This window comes from Hordeum vulgare, chromosome 3H (assembly GCF_904849725.1).
Source record: "Hordeum vulgare subsp. vulgare chromosome 3H, MorexV3_pseudomolecules_assembly, whole genome shotgun sequence".
NCBI classification, from domain to species: domain Eukaryota; kingdom Viridiplantae; phylum Streptophyta; class Magnoliopsida; order Poales; family Poaceae; genus Hordeum; species Hordeum vulgare.
In genome coordinates, this window is record NC_058520.1 from 562,269,059 (window position 1) to 562,281,579 (window position 12,521).

Here is a 12,521-nt window from a genome sequence, read left to right on the forward strand (position 1 = left end):
GTTCCTAAATATAAGTCTTTTTAGATGTTTCACTAGGAGACTACATACGGATATATATAGACATAACTTTAGAGTATAGACATAACTTTAGAGTGTAGATTCATCCATTTTGCTTCGTATGTACTCATTTAATGAATTTTTTAAAAGACTTATATTTAGGAGCGGAGGGAGTATTAAAAAAACTATGTAAAAAAGATGCGACAGTTTTTTTTGACAGCTTGTTTATATATATCGGTTTAAAACAGGAAAGCCGAAGAACGAAAACGGCTGAAGGAGCGCCCCGCGAATCGGCAGAGTGGGCCGGCCCACTACACCCGTGGTGTCTCGCCTCACACCAACCCTAGCCGGCAGGACGCCGCTGAGCCCACCCACCACCCGAGTCGCTGCCCGCCGCCCTCCCAATCGACACCTCGCCGTCCACCACCGCTTTCGCCCTCCTCCGCCGCCAGTCCAAGCCAACGCCTCCTCCTCGACCACCTCATCCCCTCCATCTAGCCCTAGCGCCGCCAGCCAGCCAGCCATCCCGCCCGCCTGCCGCCTACCGTCAGCAGCTGCGAGGAGGAGACCATGAAGCTCGACGTGAACGCCCTCCGCTACCTCTCCAAGGACGACTTCCGCGTCCTCACCGCCTGCGAGATGGGCATGCGCAACGTAAGCCCTTAAGCCCTACTCCTCGGCCAGCCTTGACCCGGCGCCATGTGAGACTGTTCGCCCTGACGCTTTGCGTTTTGGTTTTGGATTCGCAGCACGAGATCGTGCCCGCGGAGCTCGTCGACCGCATCGCCGGATTGAAGTGAGTTGTGCCGCGTGCTCTTTCGTGAATTTTTCTGTATGTGGTCTGGGAAATATAGGCCTCTGCTAGGTGTATTTAGCTGCAAGTGTGGTGATGGTGATTAGCGTTCTTAGACGAGTTGATATGATGGCTCGTGGGCTGTCATTTAAGGTTAATCGTTCGGTCTGAACTTCACATAGTGTTTCGGTTAAGCTTTGCACCTTTTTGTAAGCTTTGATGCACAATATCAATAGTTGTGTATATATTGGTTAAAACGAAGTTGGAATTCACTGTTAGAACTTTTGGCTGCAGTATGTAATGTCCACTATGTGCTGAAAAAGCCGAGGTCCGAGACCACGGCTTAAAACAACTTGGGTTCTCTGTGTGCTAGGGCTCTGTAATATTTGGAAACCAGTTTCAAGTGTATTACAATTCTTTCTGTATTTAGGCATGGAGGCACATATAAAGTGCTGCGGAATTTGTTGAAGAACAAACTGGTGCACCATGATTGTAAAAAGTGTGAGTCATTGATGTCGAAACCTTCTTCGTTTTATGCTAGATGGATATCTGGATTATCATAGCTGCTTTTTTTTTTTTTTGGTTATAGATGATGGGTTTCGGCTCACATATCTTGGGTATGACTTCCTCGCCATAAAAACTTTGGTTAATCGTGGAGTCTTTGCTTCGGTTGGTCGCCAAATCGGTGTTGGAAAAGAGTCAGGTACATGGATGACGGATGTCCTGCTCATTTTATAATTTTATCCCCAGTTTATGGTTGTTATCCTGCTCATTTTAAAGTTGCACAAGACAGATATTGTGAAACATGTGAGTCACTGCTTGTTCTTGCATGTTCTGTTATATACGATCTGTGATGACATCAATTTGCAACTTGATTAAGAAAAAAAACAGCTATCTAAAGTTCTATACACCCAATCATGTAAACACAGCCCAACCAAACTGGATTGTTACAATCCATGGCAATGCCATATGGAACCCTAGATTGTACCTACCAAATATTAAGTGCTTTATGTGGAATGTTTCATTTTTCTTATAGATATATTTGAGGTTGCCACGGAGGATGGAACAGTGTTGGCCATGAAGCTTCATAGGTTGGGTAGGACATCTTTTAGGGCTGTCAAATCAAAGCGTGACTATTTAGCCCACCGGAGGAGCTTTAACTGGCTGTACTTATCACGGCTTGCGGCCCTCAAGGAATTTGCTTTTATGAAGGTTTTTGCACGGCTCTACTTTTCATTCATTTATAATCTATCTAACTGTTTAATTGTTTAACAATCTTATACTGTTTTCTCATTCCACTTGAAGGCTTTAGGAGATCATGGATTCCCTGTTCCCACAGCGGTGGATTGCAATCGGCACTGTGTGATTATGTCACTTGTGCCGGGATATCCACTGTAAGTTGGCATTCTTGTAAATGAATTTTAATTTTATTCACGAGTCTTTTTTTCCTTTACGCAGACACTGACATAGGTGTTGCATGCTGCTATGCAGTGTTCAGATAAGAGAATTGCAAAATCCAGATGATGTTTTTGACAAAATTCTTGGTCTTGTAATTCGTTTGGCGGAGCATGGGCTGATACATTGTGATTTTAACGAATTCAATATCATGGTATAGCTACTTTTGCCCTCTCTTGTCATTATTACACTCTAATAAATCAGCTTGCCTGTTCTTTGTTTCTCTTTTTCTCGTATTGCCTTTGCAATGTTTTGAGATTATGTAGTTTCCGCATCATGTTTATGAACCAAATATGTTTTTTTGGGTGCTGCTTCTTTGAAGTATGCCCTGATGTCAGTGGTTTTGGCTGTTTCAGAGAGAAATATAGTGATTTTCGATCATAACATTTATCAAGATTTGCCATGTGTACGGAAGAAAACACATGCCTTCAAACTGTCATTTCGAGTTGAACAGAATGGTGTTCTCAGTATTTAATTCTTCACCAAGCATAACTGAAGTTTTTTTGTTATGCGATTTGTCAGTATGTATCTTAGTATCTGGCCCTATATTTTATCTTTCATGCGTATTGATATTCTGCAGATTGACGATGATGAGACTGTTACGATGATCGACTTCCCACAGATGGTATCTGTTTCGCACCGGAATGCCCAGATGTATGTAGCATATTCTAATAGCTAACGCCTAATGGAGGACTGCTTTCTGTTCAGTATTCACGAGGTTTGTTTTTGCAGGTATTTTGATCGAGATATTGGGTGTATCTACAAGTTCTTTAACAAAAGGTTTCACCTTACCGAGTGTAATCTCAAAAATATCATCTTATCCATTACAACTGTTTTTATTAAGCTTTGTCTTCCTTTTGTGTTAGGTTCAATCTTACAGAGAAAGGTGGACAAGATGGTTCGGAAACTGATGATGATGACAGTGGCAGGCCGTCCTTTCTGTCCATTCAAAAGTCTTCTGGTGCCTTGGACAAAGAACTAGCTGCCAGTGGCTTCACCAAAAAAGAGCAAGTTGAGATAGAAAAGGTGGGTCGGATGTCAGTACAGAACTCATATTGATGAGTTTCTCATTTTGAAGATCTATAAGATTTTGCTATAAAGGCAGAAGTATGTTATTTGGTTAATGCTGGTAATGGGGGCGTGACCATACGAGGATCCTGTGACAACACACTTTTTGGAGACAATAACATTATTAGGTCACAAAATTAGGTTCAAGTTTTAGATAAAAATGGAATGTTCCTTCTCATGTGCTGTCGTATTATTTTTACATTGAATGTCGGATAATTAGATCCTGGTGAGTGCTGACTTTCTCTTCCTTTCACCTGATTATAGTTCATTGATGAGAATGCTGAAGAACACGAATCCGGCTCCGATGATGATGATTCAACGCCAGAACAGGAAAGTGATGATGGCGATGCTGTGTCTGCTGAAATCAGTTCCTTGAAAATAGTAGACCAGGTATTGATCTGTTTCTAAATACTTTTCTAACCTATAAATGTGTCGCCAAGCTTTGACTACTGCCAAGCTATCCAGCAGTTTCAGTTTTCTCAGCTTACTAGTTTTTGAAACATGTTTTGGTGGATATTGTTCAGGGCCCTGCAGGTGTGCCTGATCTTGTTGTGATGGATTCAGATAAACATGAAACTTTATCTAAAGAGGTTAGTAATATATTCATCTGACTGACTAGACAAACTTGTCCATGGATATTGCTTACGTTGGTGCTCCGCCTTGCAGCATGCAACAAGCACAAGCCCCAGTGGCGAGAACAAACCGACAGATCCAACCGCCGATGGCGTCGAGGACCCTAAGGGATCCGAATCAGGAGGCGAAGATGACGATGACTCGTCGGAGGATACTGAGGATGAAGATGATGCATTGCTGACAAAGCAGCTGAACAAGCAAAGGAAAAGGGCGATGGCAGCTGCCCTCGGGCGGAGAAGGCCCCTCAACTCGAGGAACGCTTACAAGGACAAGGGCAAGGGCACCATGAACTCCAAGATCCAGAGGCAAGCCTGCCAATGGTGAATGGGTTAGTCCGCTTCGTTTCTCGCTGGAAACCGTAAGACGGTTGTCATAGTCGGACAAGTGTACTTCCGTTGCCAGTCTTGGTTGTTGTGCTGGTTCTTCTCGAGGGTTTTACCTGTTGAGCTGTAGTAAAAAACAAATGTAATACTGGTATCTTATACTGCTATTATCAGCTGCCTATACATTTCTTGCTCTCTGGCAGTTTACTAAAGCAAACCAGGTCTTAAAAAATGTAATAGTATCATTCTCCTGAGGTAAAACTAGTTGCTGTTGTCGCTAGGTTGTGTCTCGACTGATTGATTCATGGCACTTCATCTCGGGGGCGCGCCACGGCACTGCATCAAGGCGGCGGCGCGTCGCAGCATCTCCAGCCGGGATGACGGGCCATGCCTGGTGGGTCCGGCCGCGGCTGCAGCAGCATCCTTGAATAACTCAGTCCTCATCCTTGCCTTCTGCGCCCACCCCAGCAGCCCCTGCTGGACGTGCTCGTCGAAGATCTCCTTCTTGTAGAAGGTCCCCATCTGCGTGACGATCGCGTACAGAGGCAGGGTGCTGTAGCTGCACAGCAGCTGGATGACGACCCTGCGAGCAAATGCAAAACAATTATCGTCTTTTGAGCCTGAACTTAAAAAAAAAAACATGGCCGCTTGCTTCTTCTTCTTCTTCATAATGCAAAGGGTGAAAAATCGATGGAGGCGATGCGACCGAACCCGATGACGAGCCTCGGCACGATGAAGGGGACGTGGTCCATGATGCACGAGTTGAATCCGTAGGTGGTCTTGCAATCCATGAGTAAATTAAGTTAGCAGTTCATTCAGATTCATGCTCTGCTGCTGCTCTTGTGCTTTTGCAGGAGGCACTCACCAGGATCCAGAAGAAGAGCGCGATCTCGAAGGCGTTCTGGAAGAGGATGAAGTGGATGAGGTAGAGGATCACCCTGGGTTTACCGCACCAGAAGTGCTCGTCCGACGGGTTCACCACCAGGTCGCCCTCGATCGCCGAGTGCTTCTCCACCACGTCCTGCGCCAGCTGATCTATCACGTGCTCAAGCTTCGTGCCCACGGCCAGCAGCAGCTGCAAGCAGCAGCAGCAGCATCAGGAAGAAGCTTACCTACAGAAATTCACACTTTAATCTGTGTGTGCTGGGGTTCAGGGACACTCACGATGAGAGGAACGAAGGAGATCCAGAAGTAGGTGTGCCAACCTGCAGGTCAATCAGCAAGTGGGTACATGATGCTGAAATAGTTGTGAACAGTTAAAGATGGCAACGTGATTGGAACTTACCATTGACGTTCAGCAGCATGAATATCACAACGAATATCCACAGGTACCACCTAAGTGGTAGCAATGGCGACAAATGATCAGGCTGCTGAGTTGCCCTCAACAACTGCTAGTAAATGAACAAAAATCAAGAATTTTCACCTTATGCCAACCACCTTCTTGAAATCACCCTCCAGAGCTCGCACCATGTATCTGTGGAAGCCAAATTTGGGGTTTCCTCGGCAATGCGTCTGCAGAGGAAAAAAAAATCTCCTGTTAATCTTCATAAATTAAGAGAGGATAGAGTGTCAGCATGCTGTTGAACTGTTATCCTTACCATGATGAAACCGAGTCGCATGGTTGCGTAGTCAGATTTAGTGACCGAAGCATAAAACTGCTTGACAAACGAATGCTGAAGGAATATTTTGATTAGTAGGTTTATATATCTCAGTATAAAGAGGATACATGGTGTTTTGACTGAAAACTGCATGATTATATGGGATGCATTTCTTACCATCCAGCTCAACAGTGTAGACTCCTTGCCAACACCATTAAAACGTTCCTTGATAAATTCAAATTGTTGAACCTGCGTCAACTTCTTAGGTCCTGCAGTTGCAGAGGGTTGCACAAGCCATAACTGGTATTGAGAAGGCAGCCTATTTTTCTTTAAATATCCATACATTTCTAGCACTAAGTTATTTCTAAGTAAAGGTATTGATTAGACCAAAATGCGGGGCAGCGACCGACCGTTTCCTGCATCGCTTTTATGAATTTCAGTCTCCCAGTGTTTCCATTGGCGAATCTGTGCAATAGAACAGTGTTGAAGTTAACTTGCAAACAAAGTCAATCACTAGTGCAGTTAAAAAACCATTAAACTAAAACCAATGTTATGAAGGTTTACCTTGGCTCCTCCTAAAACCATGGTCAGAACACTGAAAATCACATGGGTGATAGCCAGAACAAAAATGAAAATATGCAACTGATGTAACGCTTCGAGCGACAGCAAAGGAACTTTTCCCTGTAAACAGAAAAAACTGGAGTGAACACAAGGTTACCTAGGATCATTTACCCAGGATCAACCGACAGAAAAACCAAAACAGCTGTCTGAAATGTCTTATAAAAACGAACGGAGGGAGTAGCACAAAGATGAGATGGAAATACAATGACCATTGACTCTTTGTCTTTGTGCTCACCCACTTTTAAAATTCAGTGAGCAAGGTAACATCCGCAGTTGGCAACTGACTATATTTCTGTAGTGCTGCCATATGATTTTGGTACTTAGAACAACGTCCTTCTGTTTCAATATTTGAACTTGTGCTCTTCCACATTACTACCTTAAATGTTCAAACAACAAGCCTAAGTTGTGAACAATGCTTGATGGATACTATGTTACACATCAAGTTCCCAATCTATCACTGCATGTTACATGTTTCATGTAGTCCTTTAATTTAAATAACAAGCCTAATTTGTCAATAATGCTTGACGGATACTATGTTACACATCAATTTCCCAATTTACATGTTACATGTTTCATGTACATTTAAATTTAAACAGCAAGCCTAAATTGTCAGCAGTTTTCCTCTCTCAGGATGGATACTATCTTACACATCAATTTCCCAATTTGTTACATGTTCCATGTAGATGTAGTCATGCACTTTTCTTATTCTCCTATAATTTCCTTTAGTTGCAATGAGACGATAAAGAAAGACCACCCATGTGCACATACATATGCTATCCCAAATTAATGGCACTGAATTATACTGAAACTGTATGCATTACGAAACAAACGGTATTGCTTCAAACTAATGGCCCATCCACCTTGTTTCTGCAATGGTCGGACCGCGGCACACTCTTAGGAAGCAGCCGGCGACCGCCGAGAGCGGCAGCATGATGCCCCTCAGTCTTCTTGCAGGGCAGCAGGTAGTTGGTCCAGCTGGGAGGGATGCATGTCCTCTGGATCACATCTTGCGACACCGTCATCAGCAGAGAGATGAACCCCAGAAGCATCAGCTCTGCATCACACACACCCAAAGACAGTCTGAAACTGGAAATACAGCAGGCATCGTTTGTTGTCATGGATGAGGTACAAGTGGGATAAATGGAGCAGAGGGAAGATGAACATCTTAGCAGTTAGAATGCCACTGTACCTTCTTTCACCTTGAGGAGGGCCTCGAAGAGCGCCTTCTGGCGCTTCCTCTTGAGCGTCTGCATGCACCCCAAATTAAGCGCGTCAAGGCGAGGAGATATCATATCATCGGCGAAAACGACGTTGAGAAACACGGAGGAGGGCGATCGACGGGGATCGGGCGGGTCACCTTGCCGAGGTAATGGAGGCACCGCTCGGCGGCGAGGGAGATGGTGACGATGAGGGAGCAGACCACCGCGACGATCCACGTCGGCGTGTACTCCAGCGCATCCTCCGCCAACTCCCCGCCAGCGCCCTCCATAACCCCAGTCACCTCACCCGCCGCCGGCAGGCGATCGATCCGGCTCACCTACCGGCCATCTATCTGGCCGCGAAACGCACAGGAGGTCGACGTCGTTGGCGGGCGCGCCTCGCCGCAGGGTGGCGGTGGCCGGTGGAGCCGCTCGTTCGCGATCGGAAGTGCGGGCCTGGTCCGTTCCGACACCGGAGCGCGTCGATCGTGCTGTCCCGATCAAGAAAAGGGAGAAAAATCAAGTCCGATTCGGCCAGCGTCGGTCCGATGTTACTATCGTTTGGCCACTTCACTCGCTGCACAGCGCGCGCCCACGCGGCCGTGCCACTGTTTGGCGCCCGCGCCGTTCGCTCGCACGTACAGCGATCGCTCTTTTATTAGGCGTAGGGAGTATCATATAGACTCCCTCCGTTCCAAAATATAAATACTATCGTTTTTGAAATTTGGAATTTGATGAACATTTGTTTTCGATGTCAATTTTGTTTTCCAAAAAACAAATCACGAAAATAAAACAGAAAAATGAAAAAGAAAAAAAAATGAAGAAAAATCAGGTTACTACTAGATTTTACAAACTGGCGCCTGCAGTCGCGGCAGACGGAAAGGCCCAATCTGTTCTTCTTTTCCTATTCAAAGAAAATGTCAAAAATGTATAGGAAGGAGGAGTTCGAACCCTAAACTAATCGTTGCGAGCCCTAGGCTCTAACCAGCCGGCCAGTGGCGGAGCTTGAGCCGAAAACGTGGGGTGTCTATGGGCTTGAAGGGGGGGACCTTATTATTGGAAATACCGAACGTTTTTCTTTAAATGCCGAACTTTTTTAAAATACCAAACTTTTTTATAAAACCTGATTTTTTGAAGTTATATTTTTTTTTGGAAAAATGGCAACTATTTGAAATTTAAAACATTAAAAAGAAAGTTATTTTTCTAATTTGAAGCAAAAACAGTTTTCGAATACGGAGAACATTTATTGAAAATCAAGAACATTTTTGGAATTTATGGACAATGTTTGAAAAACAAAAATTTTATGAAATTTCGAACAATTTTGTAAAAGAAAGAACATTTTTCTAAATTTAGGAACAATTTGCCAACACAAACTTAGTTTAAAAAATGAACAAAATTTTGATATTTCGAACATTTTCTGAAAATACCAAACTTTTTTTCAAAATACCAAATTAAAATACGAAATGTAATCTGAAAATCCCGAACATTTTTTGAAGTTATGAATGTTTTTGAAAATGATAACTATTTGAAATTTAGAACATTGTTTTAGAAAGCTGAGTCATTTTCGAATTTTTGGTACATTTTTTCAAAATTCAGAACAATTGCTGAAAATCTCGAACATATTTTAAATTAATGAACAAAGTTCAGAAAACGACAATTGTTTGAAATTTGGAACATTTTTTAAATGCACGATTTTTTTTCGAAATTTAGGAACAAATTTAGGACATGAACTTCAATTAAAAATTAGACCAAATGTAGATATTTCCAACATTTTTTGAAGATACCAAATAATTTTCGAAAATACCAAACATTTTCCTAAAATACCAAACATTTTCATAAGAAACCTAACATTTTTTGAAAATCCCGAACAATTTTTTAAGTAGGAATATTTTTGAAAAACGACAACTATTTGAAATTCAGAACATTTTTTGAAAAAGGAAAAACTTTTTTGAATCTGAAAATCTCAAACATTTTTTGAAAATCCATTTTTTTGAGTTTATGAACAATGTTTGGAAAATGACATTTTTTTTGCAATTGGGAACATTTTTTAAAAGAAAGAACATTTTTTGAAATTTAAGAACAATTTTCAGACACGAACTTAATTTAAAATTTTATATTTTTTTTATTTCTAACAATTTTTAAAAATACCAAATATGTTTTGAAAATACAAAACATTTTCTTAAAAAAACATTTTTTGAATATCCTGAACATTTTTTGAAGTTATGAATGTTTTATAAACGAAAACTATTTGAAATTTAGAACCTTTTTTAAAAGCAAAAAGTTTTTTGAATTTGAAGAACAATTTCTGAAAATCCAAAATATTTTTTGAAAATCCAGAATAGTTTTTGAAAGAGAAATAGAAAAGAAACAAAGAAATAGGAAAGAAAAAAAGAAAAAAAAGGAAAAAACGGTTGAGGAGAAACTGCCTTTAGAAGCTTTAGAAGCTTCTTAAAACCAGGAAAACTGCCTCAAGTGGGCCGGCCCATGAGCGTCACTTGCATCCGCCCCTCTGTGCGAAGCATGGGCAATTCGCTGCACAGAGAGGCGAATAGGATTTTCCAGCTCAACTCACTTAGCGAGCACGCACGGGGGTCTTGGACCGGGTCATTTACCGAGAGGCCACAACCTTGTTTTGTTTCCTTTGTTTTTTTTACTTTTCTCTTTGTAGCGTCCGGTTGGAGAGAATGAGAAGCTAGCGCGGTATGTGACCTGCATGCGAAATTGGCAAGATTGTCGTGTGATTTGACCAACTCGGATGGGACAGAGTTCGACAATGTCAGGGGAGAAATCAAGAAATTAAAGTCCGAACTTTACTCCTTACGCTCTTTTCCACGCAGGAGGGTGTGATGCATGCGGAGATAAAGATAGTTGATCGCTTGTTGGAACTGTATCACTGCGAGGAAGTGTTTCGGAAGCAGCGTGCACGCATCGAGTGGTTGGCCCATGGTGATAAAAACACTTCCTTTTTTCGTATGAGAGCCAGGAGAAGGCGAAGGAAAAATCTGATAAAAGCGCAAAGCCGACCGGACAATAGCTTACAGAAGATACAACTGAGATGAAAAACTCGACGAACGCATTTTACTCAAACTTGTATACATCTAAGGGAGTTCACAGCATGGACAAAGTGATTGATACAGTTCATTGCAAGGTCAATGTAGAGATGAATGCATAGCTTAATGCACCCTCTACTCAAGAGGAGGTGAAAAAGGCCCTCTCTCAGATGTTTCCCATCAAGGCCCCCGGACCAGACGGGTTTCTGACACATTTTTTTCAACATCATTGGGAGGTATGTGGGGAGGAAGTCACCAAGTCAGTTCTACATTGTGGAAGGAACTGAATCGGCAGAAAGCATCAATGAGACTGTCCTTGTGTTGATTCCAAAGGTAAAAATTCCGACCCAACTAACAAAGTTCCGCCCTATCAGTCTGTGCAATGTGCTTTATAAAATTGCTTCAAAAGTAATCTCCAACCGAGTGAAAGAGATTGTGCCAAAAAATATATTTTCGGAACAATCAACGTTCATCCCAGGCTGGTTGATAATTGATAATATCATTGCAGGTTATGAATGTTTTCATTTTATGATGAGAAACACGGTAAAGAAACAACAACACTGTGCCCTGAAACTCAGACATGATGAAAGCTTATGGTAGGGTGGATTGGGCATATTTGTGAGCCATCATGTTGAAACTGGGCTTCATACAAAGATGGGTGGAAATTGTTATGAACACGGTGAGTTCACTTATTTTTTTTAATGTTCAATGGCACGAAACTCCAGCAATTTACAACTTCATGAGGAATCCGGTAGGGGGACCCAATTTCCCCATACTTGTTCTTGTTAGTAGCAGAGGGCCTTTTGTGCCTCCTAAAATCACAATTTGAGTCATAAAATCTTTTTGGTCTACTAGTATCTGCATCGGCACCGCGAGTGAACCACTTGTTATTTCAAGATGATAGCGTGCTGTTTTTCACGGCCAATGTTATGGGAGCAAATGAGGTGAACCAAGTTTTGGAGGCATACTGTGAAGCGTCGGGGCAACGCATCAATCATGGTAAATCATCCATCTTTTTTAGTAAGGGGGTTCCTGAAAATGAAAGAGCGGACATCAAAGGTGTGCTGCAAGTACCTAATGAAACACTTAATGAGAAGTACGTGGGCATGCCATCTGATGTTGGTTCTTAAAAAAATGGAGCGTTCAAATTTTTGAAAGACAAACTTTGGAGTAAAATCCAAGGATGGATTGGAAAAACTCTGTCTACAGCAGGAAATGAAGTTCTTGTCAAAGCGGTGGCACAAGCAATACCTCTCTTCTCCATGTCATGTTTTATGTTTCCAAGAGGCTTATGTGAGCATCTAAACATGTTGATCAGAAAGTTCTGATGGGGCAGTAGAGAAGGGCGTCGGAAATCTCACTCGGTCTGCTCAAAGGATATGACACAACCAAAAGCGATGGGTGGACTCGGGTTTAAAGATCTTGAGCTATTTAACCTGTCCATGCTAGCGAAGCAAGGATGGCGGATATTGCAACAACCTGACTCTCTGAGTGCACGCATCGTGAAGAGTGTCTACTTCCCTACAACTTCGATTTCGCATGCAAATGTTGGGAACCATCCAAGTCAAATATGAAGGGAAATAATGCAGGGATTGGAAGTGCTAAAGGAGGGGCCGACGAGGCGCATTGGCAACGACACCAACACAAATGTTTGGTTAGAAAATTGGATTCCTAGGGACGAGATGATGCATCCATACGGAAGCAAGGTGTTGAATCCGCCAGCGAGGGCTGCAGACTTTACTGATACAACTTCAAGTACATGGAATAGAAAAAATATCGAGGAG

At 42.5% G+C, this 12,521-nt stretch overlaps 2 protein-coding genes across 2 annotated transcripts; one reads left to right on the forward strand and one right to left on the reverse strand.

The window, feature by feature from the left end:
- The first annotated feature begins 354 nt into the window (after window positions 1-354).
- LOC123445094 (serine/threonine-protein kinase rio2) lies at window positions 355-4,530 on the forward strand. The gene is made up of 13 exons (XM_045122024.1): window positions 355-651; window positions 747-793; window positions 1,221-1,291; window positions 1,380-1,493; window positions 1,827-2,002; window positions 2,096-2,184; window positions 2,282-2,399; window positions 2,826-2,899; window positions 2,978-3,025; window positions 3,112-3,271; window positions 3,578-3,703; window positions 3,838-3,903; window positions 3,980-4,530. The coding sequence occupies exons 1-13, from the start codon at window positions 568-570 to the stop codon at window positions 4,268-4,270; spliced, it is 1,464 nt and encodes a 487-aa protein (XP_044977959.1). The 5' UTR covers window positions 355-567; the 3' UTR covers window positions 4,271-4,530.
- Window positions 4,400-8,139, reverse strand: LOC123445095 (MLO-like protein 1). Its single transcript, XM_045122025.1, has 13 exons — window positions 7,846-8,139; window positions 7,678-7,735; window positions 7,349-7,542; window positions 6,432-6,548; window positions 6,278-6,332; window positions 6,045-6,136; window positions 5,868-5,942; window positions 5,693-5,781; window positions 5,555-5,604; window positions 5,434-5,474; window positions 5,135-5,344; window positions 4,981-5,048; window positions 4,400-4,852 (listed from the first exon to the last, which is right to left on the reverse strand). Exons 1-13 carry the CDS (start codon window positions 7,975-7,977, stop codon window positions 4,582-4,584), a joined length of 1,452 nt encoding a protein of 483 aa, XP_044977960.1. The 5' UTR covers window positions 7,978-8,139; the 3' UTR covers window positions 4,400-4,581.
- Window positions 8,140-12,521: the final 4,382 nt, after the last annotated feature.

Bases quoted from the DNA above. Each gene is read 5' to 3' on its own strand.
- LOC123445094 (XM_045122024.1), top strand. From the start codon at position 568: ATGAAGCTCGACGTGAACGCCCTCCGCTACCTCTCCAAGGACGACTTC. The intron at 2,900-2,977 runs GTATGTAGCATA...TTGTTTTTGCAG, and splicing joins TCGCACCGGAATGCCCAGAT to GTATTTTGATCGAGATATTG. The intron at 3,704-3,837 runs GTATTGATCTGT...GATATTGTTCAG, and splicing joins CCTTGAAAATAGTAGACCAG to GGCCCTGCAGGTGTGCCTGA.
- LOC123445095 (XM_045122025.1), bottom strand. From the start codon at position 7,977: ATGGAGGGCGCTGGCGGGGAGTTGGCGGAGGATGCGCTGGAGTACACG. The intron at 7,736-7,845 runs GTGACCCGCCCG...GGGTGCATGCAG, and splicing joins GCCTCCATTACCTCGGCAAG to ACGCTCAAGAGGAAGCGCCA. The intron at 5,782-5,867 runs GTAAGGATAACA...TTTCCTCTGCAG, and splicing joins TGCGACTCGGTTTCATCATG to ACGCATTGCCGAGGAAACCC.